Source organism: Sorex araneus, chromosome X (assembly GCF_027595985.1).
Source record: "Sorex araneus isolate mSorAra2 chromosome X, mSorAra2.pri, whole genome shotgun sequence".
NCBI lineage: Eukaryota > Metazoa > Chordata > Mammalia > Eulipotyphla > Soricidae > Sorex > Sorex araneus.
In genome coordinates this window covers 140,677,293-140,703,801 of record NC_073313.1, presented here as the reverse complement: position 1 = coordinate 140,703,801, position 26,509 = coordinate 140,677,293, and the positions used below count along the sequence as shown (strand labels likewise).

General features: G+C 42.0%; 1 protein-coding gene across 2 annotated transcripts in view; it reads left to right on the top strand.

Moving 5' to 3' along the window:
• The window catches only part of OGT (O-linked N-acetylglucosamine (GlcNAc) transferase), a 55,225-nt gene that overhangs the window by 4,656 nt on the left and 24,060 nt on the right, over window positions 1-26,509 (top strand). For both annotated transcript variants that reach the window (XM_004621523.2, XM_004621524.2), the window contains exons 3-12: window positions 599-842; window positions 9,829-9,897; window positions 13,253-13,369; window positions 17,415-17,494; window positions 18,509-18,704; window positions 18,955-19,095; window positions 20,223-20,323; window positions 20,479-20,632; window positions 20,722-20,823; window positions 20,975-21,154. In XM_004621523.2, the coding sequence (XP_004621580.1) occupies window positions 599-842; window positions 9,829-9,897; window positions 13,253-13,369; window positions 17,415-17,494; window positions 18,509-18,704; window positions 18,955-19,095; window positions 20,223-20,323; window positions 20,479-20,632; window positions 20,722-20,823; window positions 20,975-21,154 (1,384 nt within the window). The remainder of the gene's footprint in view (window positions 1-598; window positions 843-9,828; window positions 9,898-13,252; window positions 13,370-17,414; window positions 17,495-18,508; window positions 18,705-18,954; window positions 19,096-20,222; window positions 20,324-20,478; window positions 20,633-20,721; window positions 20,824-20,974; window positions 21,155-26,509) is intronic.

Here is a 26,509-nt window from a genome sequence, read left to right as displayed (position 1 = left end):
GGGATTATGATGGGGGCAGAATCAGGGACATCATAAAATAAAAGAAATTACATGTATAAGCTGATACAGGCAATTCCAGACATTAAAGATGTTATTAAATCTTAGGAACAAATCTAAAGAGACACATGTAAAAAGCAGTTTCTTTTTATATTTGAGTTTTTCGTTTTTGGGGAGCATGCCTGTGGTGCTCAGGGCTTACTCCTGACTCTGTTCAGGTACAGTCCTGGAAGGTCTCAGAGGACTGTATGAGGATTGAACCTGGGTCGGCCACATGCAAGGCAAGCAACCTACTTGCACTGTTCTCTCTCCAGCCTATCTTTTCATGTTGATCTTAATAATCATGGTTAAAATGAGGCAGTTTGGTAATATTCTGGTAAGAATTATATTTCGCAAGAAAGTGTTTAAATTAGAAATTTGCAAAATTTTAACTTTTGAAATACTTTGATTTCCAGATTTTTTTTATACTACTGTTTAAAAGGTAATGTATTATTTAGCAGTAGCACAGGATCTTCAGAAACAATGTTTGAGTCGGATATGGGCCATGGTGTCTTTATTTAACATGCATACCCATGCATCAACGCCTTTTTGCTTTTTCCAGGTCTGCTCACTTTAGCACTTTGGCAATTAAACAGAACCCTCTTCTGGCTGAAGCCTATTCAAATTTGGGAAATGTATACAAGGAAAGAGGGCAGTTGCAGGAAGCAATTGAACATTACCGGCATGCATTGCGTCTCAAACCAGATTTCATTGATGGTTATATTAACCTGGCAGCTGCATTGGTAGCAGCAGGGGACATGGAAGGAGCAGTGCAAGCTTACGTCTCTGCTCTTCAGTACAATCCTGTGAGTAAAATTTTGACAGTTTTTTTTCCTTCACAAAAGTCCAGAAAGAAACTTCATTCAGACATTAAGAGTTTTTTGAATTGAATACAGTTATGAGTTTGTGTGTTGACTTAAACTGGTGAAATTGCTTTGACTAGATCTGCATTTTTCCCCTTTTTCTTTTTTTGGGCGGTGGGGGGAGTTGATGGCCATATCTGGTGTGGCTTGGGGATTGAACAGAAGTGCTCAGGGGACTGTTTGATGCTGGGGATTGAACCTGGGCCTTTTTCATGCGAAGCATATGCTCTAGCCCTTTGAGCCATTACCCCATTCCACTACTTGCATCTTTGTGGAGGTGGGTGGGATCTACCAAGAGTACTCAGGAGGCTTTGGCGACCCCCTCCCACCAACCTGTCCACAGTTTAATACTGAAGATACAATGCTGGGCAAGCACCCTGCCTGATGTACTTACTGTTCTCTGGCCCACTGTGTTGTCATCCCGTATAGATAGCACCCCCCAATTCCACAAAAACCTACCAGTCTCTAATAAACAAAAAACTAGTTCAGAACTTTTGAAGTGCAAAAGAAGAAAGAAGATAGATATATATTTAAGAGTTAAGTGTAGTGGTGCTGGGGATGTGACTCAGTAAGGCATTTTCTTGCCTGTTGTGAGGCCCCTTGGATTGATACTTATTGGATTAATTGATATACACCACAAATAATGATGATGAAAACAACAAAACCCTATCATAGCCATAATTTATTTAAAGTCTACTATGTATTTTGACATTGTGTTAACTACTTAGGATATTGGTTTAACGTAATGTTCACGATGATCTTCAAAATAGATGGTGTTATTTCTGATTTTACAAATACAACTTCTCTTGGGATGACACAGTAACAAGGATGAAGTACATATAAAAACCAAAGCCTTTAGAGCAAGATGAAATAGACTATGGTATGCCTAGAGGATACACTGCTCAAGGCAACCCTTGAGCAATTTTAAAATCCTATTCTGCTGTTCCATAATTCTATATTTTTCTTACTTGGAAGCTGAAACTAAAATTAGTATGCTCAAAGATCTGAAATAACTTTCTACCATGACATCTGTTAACATCTTTTCAGTTTTTTGGTGATTTCAGTGCTCTGGTTTTGTTCCTGGTGGTGCTTGGGGAGGGAACCATGCAGTGATGGGGATCAAATCCAGGCATCCCAGATGTACATTGGTTCTTTGATCTATCTCTGTGCCCCTCTTCCCAGTTAACTTTGAAAACTAAAAATACTCTATTTACTTATATACTTTCTTGGGCTGCAGCGATGGCACAGCGGCAGGGCGATCGCCTTTCACGTGGCGGACCCGTATTTGATTCTTCCGCCCCTCTCAGAGAGCCCGGCAAGCTACCGAGAGTATTGCACCCGCAGAGCAGAGCCTGGCAAGCTACCCGTGGCGTATTGGATATGCCCAAACCAGTAACAATAAGTCTCACAATGAGAGACATTACTGGTGCCCGCTCGATCAAATCGATGAGCAACGGGATGACAGATCTATATAGATCTATCTATACTTACAAGCTTTCTTAGGGATATAGTGAAAGTTTTCCAGTTAACTTTGGAGGTACCTAGTGAAACGGATTTCTTAGGCACTCTTTCTGAGACACTTAATCCATGTATATTTGTATGCAGCTCTGTGAATTACTCTTTAAGGAGTAGCTCTGATTTTGAACCATTGCTTCTGTTTTGATTGTGGATGCTCAGCACTGGGAACTATGTTATCTTGATCATCATGTGTTATTTGTCTTATCTGAATGACCTTTTGTAATTTTTTTGGCGTTTGGGCCACACTCAGTGATGGTCAAGATTTACTCTTGACTCCGTAGGGTTCAGTTCCAGCAGGGCTCAGGGGACTGAACTCAGGTTGAGTGTGTGCAAAGCAAATGCCCTACCTAGTATTTATCAGGCCTCATTTTTCTGTATTTTTTTTTCTTTTTTGGGTAGAAGTAAGGTTTGGGGTTTTGGACCACACTTGGCAGTGTACAAGAACTATTCCTTGCTGTGGTCAGGTGTGATCTTTGGGGATTCTCAGGGGAGGACCCTATATGTGGTGCCAGGGATTCAGAGTGGGGTTGGCCACATGCATGTCAAGTGCTTTTTTAACCCCTGTACTTTCTGTCCCTGTTTTTGTCATTTTTGGGGGGGAGGAGAGCTGCTCCTGGCTGTGCTCGGGGGCTACTCACAGTGCAGTGGACTGGGGTTACTCCTGGTGATTCTCGGGGTGTAGACCATGCTGTGCTGGTGATAGAACCCAGGCCTTCTGCACGTAACACATGCATATTACCTTTTGGAGCTATATTCCCGGCCTTCTTTTGTAACTACCTAGCTCTAGTTGCCCACAAAAAGTTTTAGATGCTACCAGGGGGGCTCGGGACCCTGTTGTTGCCAAGGCTTGGGGCTTATCAGTGCAACTACTTGTCATAGAAATTTCTTTTTCTGGGGCTGGAGCGATAGCACAGCGGGTAGGGCATTTGCCTTGCACGCTGCCCACCCGGGTTCTAATCCCAGCATCCCATATGGTCCCCTGAGCACCGCCAGGGGTAATTCCTGAGTGAAGAGCCAGGAGTAACCCCTGTGCATTGCCGGGTGTGACCCCAAAACCAAAAAAAAAAAGAAATTTCTTTTTCTTTATTATTAATCATTGTTGGTTTCACCCTTCACTTGTTGATCTATTACAGACTTATTTTGTCCTCTTACACAACTGTGGCCCCAAACATCTTGAACTCTGATCCTCTTGGCTTGGTTTCCAGTTGCCTACACTTGTAGCAGAGCAGTTAGTGCTTCTGACAGCACATTTAGCTGTAGGAATGGGTTGAGAAGGAAAAACTAGAGTGGAAGACAGAACCATGCTTTTTGTTATCCAGTCTGCTAAACCAGAGGCATATGATTGTGCCTTCCCCCTTTATGCAATAAACAGCTATGCATTCCCATCGCTTCTGTTGCCACCAGAAGAAGGTGCTGCTTTGTCTTTCTCATCAACAATGGAAATGGGATTGTGCAGAAGGTTGCCTTGATTTTACTTAAATATGCCATGGTGATGTTTTAAATTTATTTCTGGAGATGAGGGTCCCCCCACCCCCGCAAGGAATCACTGAAGGTAGGAGCTGTCAGGATTGACTCAGAATATGCATGTGGCTCAGGCAGAGGCAGCTGTGTTTGAACTTGGGCCTCACCCTAGGTGGGTGAGGCCTTAAACTGCTGGGTGAGGCCTTAAGCTGCTGTTATCTCCTGTGCGCTCCCTACCCCACATCTAGTCTTAACTTACTGTCAAATATCCTTTTTTTGGGTAAGTTCAGTACTGACAGATTCTTGACTCTTTCTTTTTTTATTGTGATGCATAGGGGTTACTCCTGGCTCATGCACTCAGGAATTAACTCCAGGTGGTGCTCGGGGGACCATATGGGATGCTGGGAATCGAACCTGGGTCGGCCGCGTGCAAGGCAAACGTCCTACCTGCTATCACTCCAGCCCCTCCTGACCCTTTCTCAGTATACCCTTGTTTAAGATATACTGTTCACCTGCATCATAGATGTACTTGTAAAAATATACAAAATTCAGATTATTTTTGTTTTGCAGCAGTGAAAAGTGAAACGTCAATGGTAGTATTTTTAATATCTTTTCAGTAGTGTTTATCCTTTTTTTGTATTTGGGCCACATCAGGCTGTGATCAGGGGCTACTCCCCTTTGAGGTATTATCCTTTGGAATGGGGGGAGCATGTAGTGTTTGGGATCAAACTCAGGCTTCTCACATGTTTAAGATGTGGTCAACACATCGAACTCTATCTCTGTCCCAGCAGTGCTTATCTGGATGCTATGTCAATTTAGAGGTTATTCTGTGACTCCATGTTAGAAATTACCGAGGTGGGGGTGGTTTGGGCCACTCCTGATGGTGTTTAGGTCTATTCCTGCCCGTGGTCGGGGGTCATATGTGGTCTCAGGAATTGAAACTGGGGTTGCAAGGCAAGCACCTTAACCCTAGCCCCTAGACATTTTAAAGACAGCTTGTTTATATTCTCAGATTCTGAATTGGCTTATGCAGTGTTAGATAATTTGTGGGCTTTTTGTTTTTGCCATATCTGGCAGTGCTCAGAGCCTCCTCTTGAATTGATGCTCAAGGGGTCACTCCTAACTATGCTCAGGGGCCATGTATGGTGCTTGGAATTGCACCTGGGGCATGTGTATCCAAAGCATGTACTCTGGCTCGTTGAACTCTCTGGCATTTATTTGATGGTTTAATGATTTCATTTGAATTTTTTTGTTTTGCCTTTTTGAGTCACACTCAGTGATGCTCAGGGGTTACTTCTGGCTCTTCATTCAGGAATTACTCCTGGTGGTGCTAAGAGGACCATGTGGGATGCTAGGGATCGAACCTGGGTTGGCTGCGTGCAAGGCAAACATACCTGCTGTACTATTTTTCTGGCCCCCCCTTCACTGGAATTTTAGTCCTTTGTATATGAAATTGCTATGGCAACTGATAATTTTACACATGATGGCTAACTGGAGTTGCCCATACTTATAAATAAAGCTCTTTTATGAGTCATGTATAAAATTGTTCTTTGTAAAATGACTTTTCCCCCAAGTTATTCTAAAGAACCTTGTTTAAGCCTATAGTTTGTTGAATCATTGATTGCTACTTTGATTGTGGATTCACTGCACTAAGGGCTACTATCCTTTTTTTTTTTTTTTGCTTTTTGGGTCACACCTGGCGATGCTCAGGGGTTACTCCTGGCTTTGCACTCAGGAATCACTCCTGGCGGTGCTCAGGGGACCATGTGGGATGCTGAGAATTGAACCCGGGTCGGTCTCGTGCAAGGAAAACGCCCTACCTGCTGTGCTATCGCTCCAGCCCCAAGGGCTGCTATCATTTTTACCATCCTATCTTACTGTCATTTGTTGCTGTTTCAAACCGTACTTAGTGAAACTGTATGTTTTTATTTCTCTTTTGTGATTTTTATAAACTTTGCTTATTCAAATGCCAATATTTCAGTGCTTTGGGAGGAATTGGGGAGATGTGTGGTGGGAATGAAGTTGTGGATGATATAAGACAGGGCCTGGCTCATAAAGGAAAAAAGGTGAAATCTCCTGGATAATTGTTAGAGTATTAATCAGAAGATCTTCTCAAGTGGGTGCTTATAGCCTAAGCATTCTGTAGGAAGGTAAATATTAAGTAGACTTGCTTGGCTGAAGTGGTGAGTCAAGTAGTAACAAGAAGTGAGTGTAGTAGAGAGTCAATTGGAAGATTTAGTAAGAATGGAGACAGAGGAGTTTGAATTTAATTTGAGAGGCAATTGAGAACTACTAGGTTTTCATCAACCTGATTTTACTTGTGTGTATGTATAGACATTGGGGAGATAGGGTGGCTCTATCTAGAAGGAAAGCAGGAACCATTCTTAGCTTAAGCACCTCTAAACTAAGCAACCTTCTCATGTTTATCTTAGGATGCATAGTTCTACAGGAAAAGTCTTACATGTTTCCATCTTTATCCTTATTCATACTATTTTTCCGTGTCTGAAACTTCCTACTTCTTTGTTATAAAGCTTTCTCATCCTTTGTCAGGTTAAATTTCTCCTTTGATTTCATTCGCTTCCCTAAAAAGTCTTTGCTTTTCCCCGTTAAGTCTTAGGCATAGTGATTCTCTTAGCAAACTTTTTTGATTTGATAGAGGAAGCAGAATTGATATATATTTTTTTGCTTTATGGGTCACACCTGGCAGTGCACAGGGGTTACTCCTGGCTCTGTACTCCCGAATCACCCCTGGTGGTGCTCAGAGGACCATATGGGATGCTGGGAATGTAACCCGGGTCGGCCGTGTGCAAGGCAAATGCCCTACCCGCTGTGCTATTGCTCCAGCCCCTAGAACTGATATCTTAGATTTTGAACTTTGGGAAAGCAGTGCTTTCCTTGACTCTTTAGAAATTACCTATTTGTGCCTAACAGTACTGATTGCTAAGTGAGAGAATTGACCTTAACTATTTAACATGGGGTGTTTTTTTTTACCTTTTCTAAAATTACCTCACTGATTATCTTATATATATATATTTTGGCCATACCTGGTAATGCTCAGGACTATATGGGATGCTGGGGATTGAAACCCACTTGGCCACGAGCGAGGCAAGTGACCTATCTGCTGTACTATCAGTCTGGCCCCAATTATTTGATAATTATCTTGAAGATAGTCTCATTTTTTCTTTATGCTTTTTGGGCCACATCTGGTGATGCCAAGGACTTACTCTTGGCTATGCTCAGGACTCATACCTGGCGACCATATGGGATCTGGGGATTGAATGCTAGTTGGCCATGTTCAAGGCAAACACCCTACTCTTTGTACTATTTATCCAGCCTCAAAGATAGTCTCTTCTTACCCATGATTATTGACACAACTTGATACAATATGCTGTGATGGCTCTAGTTCAGAGGTTTTCAAACTTATTTGGCCTGTGGTCCCCTTTTCAGAAAAATAATTAGCACTTACCTCCTTTAAGTGAACATGCGAAAAGTACCCCTGAATTGCTCCTGAGGCTTCTACCACTTCCTCCCCTGGATTGTTCCAGTACACCCTAGGGGGGGGGGGTGTCATACTGTGAGGGCCCCTAGGATATTCCAAGTGGTGAGTCAGTGGGTGGGGTTCAGGATGGGCCCGTGTCCAGGAAGGAAACAAGTTTGGAAGGGGTCACAGTTGGTAAAAGGTTGAGAAACACTGCTGTTCTAGATGATATAGCTAAATATAGGTACAGTGTCACAACTTGCTTCCGTTTAAGAGTTGATAGAACCCAGAGGGTAAAATTACGCAAGTCAGCTAAAATTGTTAAATGATTGCAAGGATTCTGATTATGGCACAGAAATCACATAGCTGTAGGTAAAAGTCCAAAGACTGCACAATAAGCTTAGCAGAAGGAATGTGTGTGACGAGATTGAATTATTCAGTTATGTCTGCCAAAACAGGTGATCCTTAAAATTGAGAGAAATGACACAGATGACAGAATTAATGGCTTCGTATAAGGTTAGAAATGTCACAATTCATAAAGGAATGTATCTAATAAGATAAATGATATTCTACCTCTGATGTTTTGAGTTTCATTTAGCCATTGGGCTTTATGCATGAGGTCCTGGGAGAGAGACAGCCATGCTCTCTCCAAAATGACCACATATTGCTAGTTATGACAACCATAAGAGTACAGCTTGGTGGTGGTTTATTTGCTTTCTGACTTGGTTCACCTAACAAATGATACTACTTACTGACAAAATTTTTTTATATGTGAAGATAAATCACCTGATTCTGGATATCATAATGTGGTTGTACATAAGATAAAATAGAGGATGATACTTGGGTGAAATGGACAAAATCCTACTTTTTAGAACTAAATTTTTTGTGAGGGGTGTATTGGGCTGTACCCAGCTGTGCTCAGGCCTTATTCTGGCTCTGTGCTCAGGGATCATTCCTAGTGGAGGTTGGGGACCATATGGGGTACTAAGGAATCCAACCCCAGTTAGTGGTGTGCAAGGCCAAGTGCCTTACCAACCCACTTTAATAATCATTTGACCCCATTTCTCCTTTGTTTCTTTGGGTCTTATCCAACTGTCCTCAGGGCTCCCAGCTCTGTCCTCAGGAATCACTCCTAGTGGGCCTTGGAGAACTATATGCAGTGCTGGGCATTGAACACAAGCGGCTATATGCAATGCAAGCACCTTACTTGTTGTATATCTCTCTGGCCTCCTAATAAATTTTTACACCTGTAACTGTTTGGGATGATAAGCCGGCCCCCTATTATCATTGTTCATTGACACTAGATTTGATGGGAAAAGGTGAACAAGAACACATAAAAATTTATCCTCATTACAAAAAAATTGGACCACACATGGTGGTGCTCAGAGCTTACTCCTGGCTGTGTGCTCAGGGATCACTCCTGTCAGTGTTTGGGGAACCATCCAGGATGCCGGGGAGTGAACCCAGACTGGCCACGTTGATGAACAGACTGGTGAATCAAGTGACTAGCAGCAATATTGCACGGCTAATAAGAGCAGAATCAACTCCTTTTCCTTTGTGTTTGTTTTTTGAGCCACACCCAGTGCTCAGGGCTAAGTCCTGGGTCTGTGCTCAGGAATCTCTCCTGGCAGGGTTCTGGAACCATATGGTGTGCCAGGCATTGAACCTCGTCGGATGTGTGCAAGACAAGTACCTTGCCTGCTGTAGTCCCTCTTCAATCTCAACCCGCCTTTCTTTATTTACTCAATTCTAATGGCACTTAATGCTAATGAATATCAGTATTAAGTGGCAGGTGCCAGGGTGGAAGACTTGGTTAGGTCGTAATCCAGATAAGCTGAAGTCCAAGTTTTTAAATATGCTAAAGAGCCCAAGGTTAGGTTTACTGATAGCTAACCATACCTACTTTTTCCCCCACTATGGAGAATGTTTAGCTCTTGATCATGATTGATCATGACCTTGGACAAACTACTTGAACCAAAGGGATGAAGCTTTTTTTTAGCATGACTTATGTTTGAGGAGAGAAACTATAAATAAGGCCCATCGTCTTATCTAAAGCTGCTAGGACCAAATGCATTTTGAAATTCAGAATGTTTGGGCTCCTAGAAAGATGATGATACCATATATAAAATTCCCAGGTATGCCTGGGGAAGCTTTGCCTTTTAGTAAAGCACGTTCATATTTCTGCAGCAAAAGGGCTGAGTCCTCATACCAAATTGGAGCAGGGATGGTAAGTTCTATGAATTGCTTCTTGCTAGTTGTGGTCAGGTGTAGCCAGCCGGTGAATTTTTAGAGCTTTCACAGTTCGGAGTTGAGGATGAGACCTTTTAGTTCTGAACTTTTACTTGTTAATCAGTAGTTGACTGAATACCATGACCAGGAGCTAGATCTTAAAGAATATTAGCACTAGTATTCAAGACATTTTCGGTGAAGAAAGCAGAATATAATTAATGATGAATCTGTCTGGGTTTCCAGGATTTGTACTGTGTTCGCAGTGACCTGGGGAACCTGCTCAAAGCCCTGGGTCGCTTGGAAGAAGCCAAGGTAGGTGTTTGCTAGAACACATTTAAACATCAGTGTTACGAAAACTTGTACTTTTTGCCAAGTCTTCAACTCTTCATTGAGCTATCTTCACAAAACAGTCCTATGAAACAGAGGAAAACTGACGGCATGAATCACCCCAGACTAGAGCAGGGCCAGGCTTTGGCATATCTGTTCTAAGTCTGGGAGTAAAGCAAGAACCTGAACATTTTGGAGCCTTTCTGCTGAGCTAGATCATCTTTTAACAGTGGGCTCCGACATGATCTCATGTTGGAATAAATAACATTCCTTCAAATCTGAGGCTTGCCTGCTGGTGACAAGCAGAGCGCCTGTGATTTGGCTCAAGACTCCTGTATGATGCAGGTGCCATTGAATATGCTGCTCTTCTAAGTCCTTTGTGGCTTGTAAGTGGAGAAGAATTTCATCCAAATGTTACCCTGTAATACTGGCATTTAAAATTCTTATTTAACCTTCCTCCCTCCATCTTCCTTACCCTTTCACAGTGGAAGAAAGGCTGTTAAAAATGATTGCAAATTAATAATTGGAATATCCCGCCCCTTCGCTCGTCCCCACTTCCTTTCCTCAAGTTCTTTCCCCCTCTTTTCCAGTCCTAGTTGTCTACCTTCTCTTTCTTCCTTCTTTTATTCCTCCCCATCCCACCTCCTCGGGAAAAAAAAATAGAAGGACAAAGCTGGCTTGTTTGGGAAATGGACTGATCGAAAGAAAACTTGCCAAAGTGGAAAGGTGGCTTTTAGCATTCCTTGTTTCTAAATACTGAATTTGAACGCCAGGTTGGGTTATTAAAGCTTTTGGTGTAATTTTAAATTAAATTAAACATGCAATTGTTTTGTTACAAGCCACCTTACGCAACCGCGCTGCAGGGGTGAGGAGTGGGGAGAAACCAGAATGCTTCTGAAACTCCCACCTGTTGCTCTGAGCCCCACGCGCATGCTAATGCGTGGAGTGTATGCGCAGCGTAGCTGTCTGTTTGCTTGATCTAGGGAGGGCGAAGGCTTTTCAGCACCATCTAATGTTAAAAGCGCACGGTTTTTAAGTGCATAGCTCAGCTCATAAATTATGCTGACACCTTGGATTAACCTTTTGTAGGTTTCCAGCTAATTGTAATTGATTTCAATCCTAGATGATAAATCGAATTGGTAATTTTTGAAAAAATACTTGATCAGCTCCTGTTAATTATCACCCCACCAAGCGGACAGCTAACATGAATTGCACTTCACTGCAGCTTTAGAGATTGGTTTAGGCTGAGACATTGCGCCTGCCTTAGGTTGCTGACTTCTTTATTTCAGAGCTCTGGAGACACCTAGTTTGAAAAATGTTATTCTGTTTTTGCGAGAACTTAGCAAACAAGAAAATACTCTTGAGTGAAATGCAATGTTTTTCTTTTGTAATCAGTGCATTTGAAAATTCAAGCCAGCATGTTCCTAGTAGATAGAAGCAAAATTAAGTTGTCTTTATAGAAAATGAAGAGCCTTTCTTCCAGAAAAAAAATCCCCGCTGTATGCAATAGCCCTGATTAACCCTCTCCCTTCTGCATGTTTCCCATGTTACAGATTTGAGACTGTCCTCATTCCCATATGTAATAGACATCCAAAGAATTTCAATTGCTTTGTTGAACTTTTACTAATGATCTTGTTTTTATTTTCTCTCTTGTTTTTGGTTTTTCACCATTGATATTGTATTTAGAAGGTTTCAGGTGGGTGAAACCTCCTATTCCATGCGTAAGGTGCCTCGCTGAAGGGAGCTCGAGGCCTGGATCTAGGGCAGACACACACCTCCTCCTCTTCCAGCAAGGAACGCACCGAAAAGTCACATGATGAGAAATATGGTAACGGGTTTGTAACTGCCACAGCGAAACAATTTGCCTCCATGCCTGAATCTTCTGTCTTGTGGCTTCAGAAACAGCTTAAAATAATTTTATTACAAGCAAGTTATGTAAGAGAATGTTTTATACTATGGCCACAATTCTATCAAAGATAAGTAAAAGTTAATTGATATTAAAATTATTAGAGATAATTTACTAGTTAAAGCTTCTAACTCTTCTTGTTGTTCATTTTTTTCCTTTTTTCTTCTTTGTTTGGATTGCAGCATTCTGCTCTTCTGATGATGCGCTGTGACCCTGCAGTAGCGCAAAGGCTGCGCAGCGTTAATGCGCAATGCGTGCAATGAGCCCCTGTGAACGGTTGACTAGATGAGTAATCTGATTGACTGGCTCCCTCAGTCCCATTCTGTAGCCTTTTTGGATAAAATTGGGTCTTAACATACTTCGAGTCCAACTAATCTCATTAAACAAATATTCTCTATGGGCCTGTCTAGTAGATTAATGGATCTGGTTGGCCGTTTGCTACGTCTAGGGGTGTTCTATGTAGCGCAGCAGTTCGCAGCGATTGCGCAGTGCGGTGCTGTTAGGTTGCGCAAGCGATGTTTGCGCTCGCATTACAGGGACCTCAACCTAGGTGCAATCCTGTCATATGAGGTTTCAGCTTTAGTCCTCCTTGGGAGATGGGAGCATTGTGAGGATGTAGCTTACTTGAAAATTTGTTTACCTATTTATTTTTTGCAATGCTGGGCATCAGACCCAGGGCTTTGCTCTTTGGAGGCATCTCTACAACCGAGATGCGTACCCGGTCTGTGAGGATATGACTTTATAATTTCTGACTTAGCAGGAAAAAAGAACACTTTTTCTCCTCAGTTGCAGAGTTTTGATGTTAGTCTTGTTTAGAGTAGTTTCCCAAAATGTGTTTCATAAACGTTTTGAAATGTGCCCCATGAGAGAAGAGTTCCACGGTCAACTAAGTTTAGGGAACCCTCCAGGTATTACCGAAAGCTTAGGGAAGCCCTTTAGTAAAAGTTTTTCTAATTTATTTGATCATGAAATCCTTTTTTTTTCTAGTGACACCTATTCATGTATTACAGAACACACTTTGGGGAAATGAGAGATGGCTGGGGAGGAGATGGGAAAAGTTGGCCTTAAGTCACATTCTCTAGATAGCATTTATAAGCTTAGCAAGAGCCCTTGGGTGTTCAGATAAGAGGCCATTGCTTTAAGATAACTTGCCAGATAAATTCCAGTGTAAGGGTCGGCCATTAGTTGGCAGAACTGAAAATGGTGGTTTGCACTTGGGTTCTGGTGGCGCAGGCGCAGGAGCAGCCAGCTGTGGCAGCGCATTAGTTTTGGCGCAAGCGAGCCTATGCTGCAGGGTCACTTTTGGCTGGTCAGAGAAGGAATAATGATATCACCTTCTTCCCCTCCCCAATCTTTTTTTTTCCCCCTTTGCAAATATTCCCCTTTCCCTTTACCTCCTTCCCCTCCCATCTTCTTTCATTAACCCCTCCTAAGGCATGTTATTTGAAAGCAATTGAGACGCAACCGAACTTTGCGGTAGCTTGGAGTAATCTTGGCTGTGTTTTCAATGCACAAGGGGAGATTTGGCTTGCAATTCATCACTTTGAAAAGGTGAGTCACTAATACTGATATTTTAGTAGACCTTTCCATAACTAGTCACATAATGTCTTTGACGGAATTGCAGTGTTTGCTGGATGGTAATCACAGTTTCTAATTTGTAGTTAACCTTTATTTTTAAAAAAGTCAGCTTTATGATAAGGAAGCAGTTTCATGATAAAAAAGGTGATTCCAGCATTGGGGCAAGAAGAATACAAAATAATCTATTACAGTGTTTTGTCACACTGAAAACAAGGAAGATTTTATGTATTTGTTTCAGAAGGACTCAACTCAGGAGGCAAGTGGAATAGATTCCCACCGACTAAAAAAGGGACTTTAGTGTCAATAGGAATGAGTAATAACAAATATGTTGAAGTTATCAAATCTCTTTAAATCTGTGAGTTTGTACTTATGTTAAAAGGAAATTAACTGGTCACTTTTTGAAGTTGTGCAACTCATTTTATTTATTTATTTATTTATTTATTTGCTTTTTGGGTCACACCTGGCTATGCACAGGGGTTACTCCTGGCTCTGCACTCCGGAATCACTCCTGGCGGTGCTCAGGGGACCATATGGGATGCTGAGAATCGAACCCGGGTCGGCTGTGTGCAAGGCAAACGCCCTACCCGCTCCAGCCCCTGTGCAACTCATTTTAAAAGCTTATTAAGGTCCCAGGGATGTGACTTGGTAAAGCATGATTTGGGTTTGATCTCTGGCATCTTCCCTCACCCCATGCCCCCAAGAAAAAAACTTATCTCAAGGGGAAGAATAATGCTTTTGTCGTCTTTTTTTGCTTTTTGGGTCACATCCAGCAATGCTCAGGGGTTACTCCTGGCTCTGCACTCAAACTACTCCTGGCGCTGCTAGGGGGGGACCATATGGGATGCCGGGAATCGAATCTGGGTCTGTCTCGTTCAAGGCAAACGCCCTAACCTCTGTACTACAGCTCCAGCCCCACTTTTTCCTTTCTCTATGAACAAGAGCTCAGGTCACTCACTAGAAATAGTTGATTTGAGAAAGTTACTCTGCTTTAAAATTTTCTTAGAAATGGGGAAGAAGAGAGAAGTACGTGTTCAAGAGAGAACATGGGCTTCTCTAGAGTGGAACAAAGCAAGCAAAGATACATAGAGATAAGCAAGTGAGATGTATTCAAGGAAGAACATTAACTTGAGAGGATAACCCTGGGAAAGTTTATTTTTATTCATTGAAAATTTTTTATAGAAGTGCTTCAGCCAGTAATTAAGACTGATAGGATTTAGAGTATCACAATTAGTAGAATAGGTATTCATCAGTGATCTAAAAAGTAACACAAGCAGACATTATATACCTTGGGAGAGAAGTTCTACCAGTGAAATGACTTCACAAACAAAAAGTCCCAAGTCTGACTGAGCTTCTGTAGTTCTAACTACCACTTTACAGGAAGTGGACGGGATAAGGAAACATTAAAGACACCATAGTTATGCAGTCAGCAAAATCTAGACAAGGGGAAACACTATAGGAAAATCTCTCCCTTCCTCCCTTCCTTCCCTCTCCTCTTCCTTCTCCCCTTTTGCCATTTCCCCCTCTCCCCCTCTCTTTTAGTCCACACCTGGCGATGCTTAGGGATTACTCCAGGTGGTGCTCACTCAGGAATTAGGTGAACCATATGGGTTGCCGGGAAGTGAACCCAGATCAGCTATGTGCAGGCAAGCGTCCTACCCACCGTACTATATCTTTAGCCCCTGATTTTCTTTCCTTTTATTTTGTTTTTTGGGGCCACATCCAGTGGTGCTCAGGGTTTACTCCTGGATCTGTACTCAGAAATTATTCCTGGTGGTGCTCAGGGGACCACGTGGGATGCTTGAATTGAACCCTGCTTGGTCATGTGCAAGACAAGCGCCCTACCCTATCTCTCTGCCCCTGATTTCATGCCTTGAACAGATTATAGTAATAAAAATGAAGATTCAAAACATTGGCATTAAACGACAACTGATATATATTGCTTTTTGGGTCACACCCGATGACGCACAGGGGTCACTCCTGGCTCTGCACTCAGGAATTACCCCTGGCGGTGCTCAGGGGACCATATAGGATGCTGGGAATCAAACCCGGGTCGGCTGCGTGCAAGGAAAACGCCCTACCCGCTGTAGCCCTACCGCTCTAGCCCCCAGACAACTGATATTTTGAGGGGTAATTTTAGAATTTATTACATAACCTATCAATTTGAACATAAGGGAAGAAGGAAATTTAGTTTAAAAAGTAGCATCTGTAGTGGGCCAGAGAGATGGCCTTATGGGCTGCAAAGTGCATGTTTTGCATGTGAGAGGCCTGGGTTCCGTTCCTGATAACCACATGTTATTCCTGAGCACTTCCAGGGATGTGAATACTGAGATGGGATTATCCCTTAGCACTACTATTAACCTCAAAATGAAAAAAAACAAAAACAAACAGAAGGGGCCTCAGAATCGTAAAGGGGTAAGGTGCTCACCTTGCACACAGCCTACCTCGTTAGGACCCTGACACTGCATATAGTTCGCTAAGCATTGCTAGGAGTAATCCTTGAGGATAGCCTGTTGTCACCCCAAAATAAAAGGAAAAAATCTGTAGGAAAACAGCCAAAATGTCATATGGTGCATCTTATGCCTTCCCAATGTGGGCAGGTGATTTAGGCAGCTGTAAGGGCACCTTGGGAGACCTTATGCTAATCTGGAGGCTTCTGCACTAATTTTGAATTTCTGAATTCTAAACTTTGTTGTACAAGCTGTCACTTGAAATGTGTATAGAAAATCTCTCAGGGTGGGAGAGATAGCTCACGCAGCTGACCCTGCTTCATCCCCTGGCATCCTGGAAGGCTCCCTGAGCACAGCTGAGTGTGGCCCCCAAAACGAACATCAAAACAAAACAAAAAGGGCTGGAGTGACAGGACAGCGGGTAGGGCGTTTGCCTTGCACTCGGCCGACCCGGGTTCGATCCCCGGCATCCCATATGGTCCCCCAAGCACGCCAGGAGTAATTCCTGAGTGCAAAGCCAGGAGTAACCCCTGAGCATCGCTGGGTGTGACCTAAAAAAAGCAAAGCAAAACAAAACAAACCCTTCTGATCAAAAATTTTCAGATCTGTGAGTCATGGGTCTTAATGATAGTACAGCAGGTAGGGCATTTCCTTGCATGTGGCTGACTTAGTTTGATCCCTGGCATCTGGAATTAGCCCCTGAGCCCACCAGGAGCGATCCCGGGCACTGTCAGGTGTGGCCCAAGAGCTAGAAGAGAATAATAAAATGTATCCCTTTAGGACACAATTCATGCCCCCCACCCCCTTTTACTGTGGTTAACAAAATTGTGATAATTGGTTACAGGCATTTGGTATTCCAACACCAGCCCCACTACCGCTATGCCATTTTCCCAAACACCCTTTAAGGCTGCCCCCATAGCAGGTCCATAATAGTTTATTTTATATTGCTTGTTATTAATAAATCGATAACCGTATGACCATTTTTTCCCAATGCTTAAAAAAACTTTTTAAATGAAAATTTAGTATATGAGGAGTCATGAGTGGGTGATACTAATTGGGTTTTTAAATTGAAAGAAAAAAGGGTCAGGGGGGCCAGAGCGATAGCACAGCAGGTAGGGGCGTTTGCCTTGCTCGAGGGTGACCTGGGTTCGATCCCCCAGGCACCGCCGGGAGTAATTCCTGAGTGCAGAGCCAGGAGTAACCCCTGAGCATCGCTGGGTATGACCCAAAAAGCAAAAAAAGAAAAAAAGAACAAAGGGCCAGAGAGATAGAATAGGGGTTGAGGTGATTGTCTTACACGTGGCTGACCTTGTTTTGATCCCTGACACCACATTAACAAAACTGATCACTGATTGTAGGTCCAAGAGTATGTCTTGAGCACTGCTGGGTGTGGCCCCAGCATCCCCCGAAAAATATTGGGAACACTTCTTTAAAAAGTGAAATAAGAGTTTTTCTTTAGAAAATGATTGCAGGTTCTAAAATGATCTTAGAATTAAAAAAATTGTAATTGTGAAGTTAATATGGTAAAACCCAAATTTGCTCTAAATAACTGCCCTGTAATTAATCTTTAGGCTGTTACCCTTGACCCCAATTTTCTGGATGCTTACATCAATTTAGGAAATGTCTTAAAAGAGGCGCGGATTTTTGACAGGTGAGAGAAAATTTTATTTGATAAATTTTTTTAGAGTCTATTGTATTGAGAGTTTGGAATGAAATGATGACAATGATCTGTCAAAATGTATTCTTTTTTAGCATATGGCTTTTTTTTTGAGCATGACTTGTATTACCTTCTACTTAAAAATATTGTTGCCTCACTATTCATTGTTGTCTTCCTGTAAAGCCATTTATTCTGCTCTTTGGAAGTTGAAATTTCCTTTATTGTCAGACTTTTGAATGATTTTTTTTTAGATTAAGTTATTTCTTTAATCAGTTTCAGGGAGCTAAGTAAATTCTGACTTTTTTCTTTGTTAAAGGAAAACCTTTTTTAAAAAAAGTCAGCTTACCATATGGGGGTTGCACTCAGGAGCTCTTTGTGGAATGTGCCCACTTTTCACCATCACAGGCTTCTGGCCATGCAAGATGGTCCTGGCTCTGTGGGTGGCCACCCTATGAAGTTTGGGGTGGTACTTGTTCTTTTGGACCATGTGGTTGGTGATTGCTGCTGTGGGTGGTGTGTGCATTCTTGGTGATGGTGGTCTGCACGTAAGAGGTGGTGAACTTCTGCTTGGGTCAGTAACTGCTTCATGACCACCATGATGCCCTTGCCGTTGGCCTTTGGTTCCATGACCACCACCTTGTGATAGCCAAGTCTGTTGCAGCAGAAAGGGAATTGCAGACCTTGAGATTATTGGGCTCAGTGCTGGATGTTTGCTTGAGGAAGCTGGATCAGTTGTGCTGACCATATACTGCGAATGTGCGGGCATGTTGGCAGCTTCTCTAGCCGTGGTTGCCGGAGGAGCTGGAAGCCTCGTTCTTACACAAATTAGGAATCTTTCCATTGTGAAATTTTCAAAAGCTACCATTTTGATTTGAAGTTCAGTATAGTGTGGCATGTGTTATAGTGAACTGCAATTGATGCATTCCCCTGGTATAGTATCACATGAATTACGACAAGGCATCCATTAAGTTGGTCGCATTGTGTGTGTTTGTGTGTGTTTCTTTACAGAGCTGTGGCAGCTTACCTTCGTGCTCTTAGTCTGAGTCCAAACCATGCAGTGGTACATGGCAACTTGGCTTGTGTATACTATGAGCAAGGCCTGATAGACCTGGCGATAGACACCTACAGGCGAGCGATTGAACTGCAACCACATTTCCCTGACGCTTACTGCAACCTAGCCAATGCTCTCAAAGAGAAGGGCAGCGTAAGGATTTTTATTCTGTCATTTTCCTCTGTTGCCTGGTAGGATTCAAAAAGTCTTTTTTGTACTTTACTCTTTTAAGTGTTGATATGTGGTAGAATATTTGACTTGGTAGTTTTAGTCGTGAGGAAGAATAACAAAAAATCTGATCACTGAAACACTGTCAGTCATTAGGTTTTCCTAAGCAATTACTAGAATAATATTATTCTGTTATTCTTTGCTATAGGTTTTTAATAGTTACTTTGTTTTCTAGGTTGCTGAAGCAGAAGATTGTTATAATACAGCTCTTCGACTATGCCCCACCCACGCAGATTCTCTGAATAACTTAGCCAATATCAAACGAGAACAAGGAAACATTGAAGAAGCAGTTCGCTTGTACCGTAAAGCATTAGAAGTATGTTGAGAAAGTTGTGGCTGAGTTTTGTTTCTGTGGTATCAGGGAATGTAGTTTGGTTGGCCATGTCGTCTGCCTCTTTTGTAAAAATGCTGAATTATTATTGCACCAGTCATTGAGTACCAAAGGTACTTGAGGTACTGTCAAGAAGATCTCTAAATGCAGTTAAGAAGATCTGTAAATACAGAGTTTATTTTACAGATAGGTAAGATCTGCAGAATGAACTGAAACATAAGTTGTAGTTCAAGAGAAGTCATCAGTGAGTACATATATTCCCAAGTCTTGAGGGTTTGACTCAAGATTTTTTTTTGAAACTTGAAATTCTGGGGATTAAGCTGGGGTCGGCTGCATGCAAGGCAAGTGTCTGACCTGCTTTACTATCTCTCTGGCCCCCTTGAGTTAAGATCTTATCACTATGTTGGTATCAAAGTGATACATATTCAGTGCAAACCATTTTTTATGATGTGACAATGTGCTTATACTAGCAATTGTTACATCATTTTCAATTTAGGATATTTTTCTCTTATTTGGAGGAGGGTGCTCCCAAGCAGTACTTAGAGTGCCTGCAGACCTTTCCTGTCAATTCTTGGCTAATTGGGCTGGATAGTTCAATGTGAGGGCTGGCGACCACTAGGGCTCATGTTTGGAGACCTCCAGGGCAACATCTGGCACTGCTCTGTCCTTAGGACCATGGTGCCGGGGATTGAACCAGGGTCTGTCTGGTACATGTTTTGCTTCTGTCCTAACCCCTGTAATCTCTGGCCCTAATTTAAGAATATTGGGATTTATTAAGATGTGATTCCATTATAAGTCAAGTAAGATTGGTATATGATCTGTAACATATATATCATGTATTACCTGTTATATTAGTGATAAGTAGATATGGGATTTCAGTGGTGCTGAGGTGGTAGGCATAAATTAAGAGGGAGAGATCTCCTTGATTATGTTTCAAAGCAGAGTATCAAAGGAAGAGTTAGAATTAAGGTACTTGTTAGCCTTTGAAGACTGAGTAGAATTAAAGAAATTAAAAATGGAGATATATAAAAGTCTTTGAGCAAAGTTTGTTGTGGTAAGTTGATAATTGTTGTAGCATTTTAAAAACCTTTGTTATTTTGGCTTTTTACTAGGTATTCCCAGAATTTGCTGCTGCCCATTCAAATTTAGCAAGTGTACTCCAACAGCAAGGAAAACTACAAGAAGCTCTGATGCATTATAAGGAAGCTATTCGGTAAGAGATTCAGAACTCACCCCACCCTCTCTGTTTCCAAGTTTTCATTTAATGTTTGGCATTTGGCATATGCTAAAGTGGTAATAGACAGCATTACAGGGGATTAAAAGGCTTTTTGTACTAAATAAATAAAGCCTTTGTGCTCTCTGTTTTAGAATCAGTCCTACCTTTGCTGATGCCTACTCAAATATGGGAAATACTCTAAAAGAGATGCAGGACGTTCAGGGAGCCTTGCAATGTTATACTCGAGCCATTCAGATTAACCCAGCATTTGCTGATGCTCACAGTAATCTGGCTTCTATTCACAAGGTACTACTGTTATAAGTCTTGGAACAATAATTAATAGCAACTTTTAACTCAGACATTTTTTAACCTTCCATATTTTGTTTTATTTGCAGGATTCAGGGAATATTCCAGAAGCAATAGCTTCTTACCGTACTGCTCTGAAGCTTAAACCTGATTTTCCTGATGCTTATTGTAATTTGGCTCATTGCCTGCAGGTAAAGACTAACAGGCTAGTAATAAGCTTTCAGTATTATTAAATCACATTTAATTGACATAGTGATCCATTTATCTTAGGTCAAAGATGCATGAAGTATTAAATCCTAGAATTAGGATTTTCTGGATGATCGTTTCTTTTTTGTCTTCCAGATTGTCTGTGATTGGACAGATTATGATGAGCGAATGAAGAAGTTAGTCAGTATTGTGGCTGACCAGTTAGAGAAGAATAGATTACCTTCTGTACATCCTCATCATAGTATGCTATACCCTCTTTCACATGGCTTCAGGAAGGCTATTGCTGAGAGACATGGGAACCTCTGCTTGGATAAGGTATGATTCTTTTGAATTTTAATCTCTTTGTTAAGTAAAATCCAGGTACCAAAAATGATAAGAAAGGTGTGTCTGAATGAATATTTATACATGAACATAAATGGAAATGGGAGGGTGGACTAAGTGCATGCTTTGCATTCATGGGACCTGAGTTCGTCCTTGATCCCCCACAAAGGTAAATGGACTTCTATTAGCCATCTCAGAAGCCCCCCATTCATTGAGTACTCCTGATTCTTTCAGTCATAACTTATTCCTTGTTTTTTGTTTGGCAAGTGGTCACATTTGGCTGTGCTTAGGGCTTAATTTTGCCTGACTGTATACTCAAGGATTATTTCTGGCAGGGCATATGGGGTGCTGGGGTTGAACTTTCTGCAAGGCAGGTACCATACTTGCTGTCTTATCTATTCACATCATGTTTTAAAATTGCTAAGTAGTATTCATTCCATTGTCCACATAGAAGTACGCACACACCCATGAAATGATGCAAATTTGAGGTTTTTTAGGGGTCATACTTGACAGTGCTGGATGCTCCTAGGGTCTACAGGGATCAGACTCAGTGCATATGCTTTACTACTTGAGCTATTTCCTTGACCCCTACCACAATGATTTTTGTTTTGTTTTTGGGCCACGGGCTGGAGAGATAGCATAGCGGTAGGGCATTTTGCCTTGCATGCAGCCGACCTGGGTTCGATTCCTCCATCCCTCTCAGAGAGCCTGGCAAGCTACCACGAGCATTCTGCCTGCATGGCAGAGCCTGGAAAGCTACCCGTGATGTATTCAATATGCAAAAAAAATAGTAACAAGTCTCAAAATGGAGACGTAACTGGTACCCGTTGAGCAAATTGATGAACAATGGGACGACAGCGCTACAGTGCTTTTGGGCCACACCCAGCAATGCTCAGGGCATAGTTCTGGCTCTGCACCCAGGAATTATTTCTGGTAATGTTCAGAGGGACCATATGGATTGCTAGAATCAAGCCAGGGTTCGTCAACTGTGTGCAAAGCAACTGCCTTACCCACTGTGCTACCTTTCTGGTCCCACAACTTGTTTTTTTTTTTAATCTGTCAATATTTATTTACTTTTTAATTTTTTAAATTTTATTGAATCACCGTGAGATAGTTACAAGCTTTCATGTTTGGGTTACAATCTCACAATGATCAAACACCCATCCTCCACCAGTGCACATTCCCCATCACCAGTATCCCGGGTATACCCTCCCTTTCCCACCCTTCCCCTGCCTCTAAGGCAGACAATATTCCCCATATTCCCTTTCTACTTTTGGGCACAACAGACACTGAGAGGTCATCATGTTTGGTCCATTATCTACTTTCAGCATGCATCTCCCATGCCAAATGGTTCCTCCAGCCATCATTTTCTTAGTGATCCCTTCTCTATTCCATCTGCCTTCTCCCCTCATGAAGCTCATGAAGCAGTCTTCCAGCTATGGGGCAATCCCCCTGGCCCTTGTATCTACCGTCCTTGGGTGTCAGCCTCATGGGATGCTACCCTACACTCCACAAATGAGTGCAGTCCCTCTATGTCCCTCTCTTTCTGACTCATTTCACTTAGCAGGATACTCTCCATGTCTATCGATTTATAAGCAAATTTCATGACTTCATCTCTCCTAACACCTGCATAGTATTCCATTGTGTAGATGTACCAAAGTTTCTTTAACCAGTCATCTGTTTTAGGGCACTCGGGTTATTTCCATATTTTGACTATTGTGAACAGTGTTGCAATGAATATATAGGTAATCTGTCAGTATTTAAATAGGTTTGGTGTTTAGGCTTTTCTTCCTGTTTTTTTTTTTTGCTTTTTGGGGGTCACACCTGGTGATGCTCAGGGGTTGTTCCTGGCATTGCTTGGGAGATCATATGGGATGCCAGGGATTGAACCCGGGTCAGCCTTACCCACTGGACTATCACTCCGGTCTCTCTCCTTTGTTTTTGTTTTTGGGTCACATCCAGTGATCAGGGGTTTCTTCTGGCTCTGCACACAACAATCACTAACGGTGCTCTGGGGACCATAAAGATGCTGGGGACCAAATATAGGTTGGCCATGCACAACACAACTTCCCTTGTTTTTGTGAACCATATCTCTGAATGTAGGACTACAAATATCCTACAAAAAAGTTTTCTCTTTTTAAAAATTTCATTAAAGCACCATGATTTACAGAATTATTTATAGTTGGGTTTTAGGCATACAATATTGCAGCACTCATCCCATCACCAGTGTCAACTTTCCTCCACCAATGTTCCCAGGTTCTTTCCCATATCCCCCCCCCCCACACACACACACTCCAGCCTGCCCTCTTGACAGGAACGTTTCTAAATTCAGTTGTTAAAATTTGAGGTCTCATGATTTCAGTGTTGTTGACTCTGTGGTTTGGATATTTGGCTCTATCATTCCTTTGCACCACTTTTGTACCTGAAACCCTTGACAAGGCCCCCACTGATTCTCATTTGTGTCCTCTCCCCATCTTTTTTCTTTATCCACATACTCCAGGGCCAAGCTTGATCTGAGCAAGCTTGCATTGATATGAGCAAGCTTTAAACTGTTGCATTCCCCCATCCAGTTATTCTAAATACCACATAGAAGCGATATAATACTGCGTTCATCGTTCTTATAGCTTCATTTAACATATATCTTTTCCATTCATGTTGCAGCAGATTGCACAATTCATCATTCCTTACAACTGTGTACTGTTGCATTGTGCATATATACCTTGTCTTCATGATACACTAATCTGTTGTTGGGCAACCAGGTTGGTTCTAAATCTTAGCTTATTGTACTGAGTGCTGAAATGGATAATGTTGTGCATATGTCCTTTTAATGAAGGCTTTTTCTGTGGTATGGATAGATACTCAAAAGTGGAATTGGTGGCTCATTTGGGAGCTCAATTCTGAGTTTACTGAGAACCCTCCATACTGTTTTCCATAGGGATTGGACCAAACGACAGTGGCATTAGCAGTGGATGAGAGTTTCTTTTTCACCACATCCTTGCCAATAGGGATTGTGCCCAGTATTTTTGTATGTGCCATTCTCACTGGTGTAAGATGATATCTCATTGTCATCTTGATTTGTATCTCCCTGATAATAAGTGATGACTTATTTTTATGTGTCTGTTGGCCATCCATTGATCTTCCTTAGAGAAGTGTCTGTTCATTTCCCCTCCCATTTTTGATGGATTTTAAAATTTTTTGTTGTTGTTGGTCTTTGTGAGTACTTCATGCTGTATATCAATCCTTTATCTGATGTGTTATGTGCAAATATTTTTTCCCATTCAACTGTAATTTAGTTTTAGCCCATGTTTCTTTTGCCATGTGAAAGTTCAGTTTGATGTGATCCCATTAGTTTTGATTCTGTAGTGTTTGCCAGTGGCATCTATCATTGAAGACTCCGTGGAGGTCTAGATCTTGGGGGTGTTCTGCCTTTTTTTTCTTAATGTATTTTATGTTCTGGTATAATGTATGATTTGAATTAGTGTTTTCATATCTTTGTGTATGAGTGGTGTTGCTGGGAGCTAGGGTATTTTCAAGTTTTGGTTTTTGAGGGCAAGAGTTTTTTCTCAGCGTTCTTTTTTTGGGCTACATATTGCTCTGTTCAGTGTTTAATCCTGGTGCTGTGCTCAGGGATCACTCCTGGCAGGCTTAAGGGACCATTGGGGTACTGGGGATTGAATTTGGGTCAACCGTGTACAGGGTAGCCCTATTTCCCGTACTACTGCTTGGCTCCTAATTTGCTCATTATTTTGGGATTTGGATATTGCTGCTTTGTTGTATCTGCAAAATAACTTCTTCTAGTTGCTAGTGGGATTATTATCTTTAATTTTCTTCGTTCATTGTTTGCATATAGAAAATTTTCTTTTCCTATTACTTTATTACAGTCTTCATATTCATTTATAATTTCTAGTAGCTGGTTTTGATTTTCGTTTCTGGGCCACAACTGGCAGGCAGGGCTTACTCCTTCTTGGCTCTGTGCTCAGGTAGCATTCCTGGCAGGGCTCGGGGAACCAAATGTGATGCCAGGGATTTTTTTTTGTTTTTGTTTTTGGGCCATACCCAGCTGTGCATAGGGCTTACTCCTGACTGTGCTCAGGAATTATTCCCAGTAGCGTTTGAGGTACCATATGGGATGCTGGGAGATAGAACCTGGGTTGGCCATGTGCAAGGCAAGCACCCTATCTGCTGTAGTGTTACTATGGGCCCCCTTCGGTTTTGGTGTGTGTGTGGGGGGGGTTGTACACCCAGCAGTGGTCAAGGTATACTCATTCTTTGCTTTATGGGTCACACCCGGCAATGATCAGGGGTTGCTCCTGGCTCATGCACTCAGGAATTACTCCTGACCGTGCTCGGGGGACCATATGGAATGCTGGGAATCGAACCCGCATTGGCCGCGTGCCGGGCAAATGCCCTACCTGCTGTGTCATTGCTCCAGCCCTGGGATTTTTCTATGTATATTATCAAGTAGTCTTTTTTTAGAATTTGATCTTTTCTGTTTGGAATTTCTTTTCTTGCTTAAATGCTAGGGCACCCAAAACCTTTTAACAATTGTGTTGAGAGTGAACATCCTGTGTTCCAAATCTAAGGGGAAACAAAAAGTGTTTGGGTTTTCACCATGATAATAGCTGTGTGATAGGTGCTGTGAATTTGTAATATGTGGTTTTTATATGTTCCTTCTATACTCTCAATTGTTTTATCAATAGTGGATGTCAAATCTTCACAAATGCTTTTTTATTATCTATTGATAAGAAATTTATGGTTCCTTTCATTGGTGTATGTGGTTTATGACATTAAATTATTTATTTATTTATTTATTTTTGCTTTTTGGGTCACACCCGGCAATGCACAGGGTTTACTCCTGGCTCTGCACTCAGGAATCACTCCTGGCGGTGATCAGGGAACCATATGGGATGCTGGGAATCGAACCCAGGTTGGCTGCGTGCAAGGCAAACGCCCTACCCGCTGTAAATTATTTTTTTATATTGAGCTATTCTTGCATCCCTAAAATGAACCCTACATGATCATGGCATATGATTCTTTGCGTATACTACTGAAGTTAGTTGGCTAGTTATTTTTTTCTTTTTGGGTCATACCCGGCGATGCTCAGAGGTTACTCCTGGCTCTGCACTCAGGAATCACCCCTGGTGTGGTGCTCAGGGGACCATATGGGATGCTGGGAATCGAACCTGGGTTGGCCGCGTGCAAGGCAAATGCCCTACCTGCTGTGCCAGCCCCATAGTTGGCTAGTATTTGAAGAATGTTACTTTCTTCAGGATCGCACCGACAACCTAGCTGTGGTGCTCACATGTTTTATTAGCTAGAGTGCTCTCTGGAGGCTATAGTGCTCTCTGG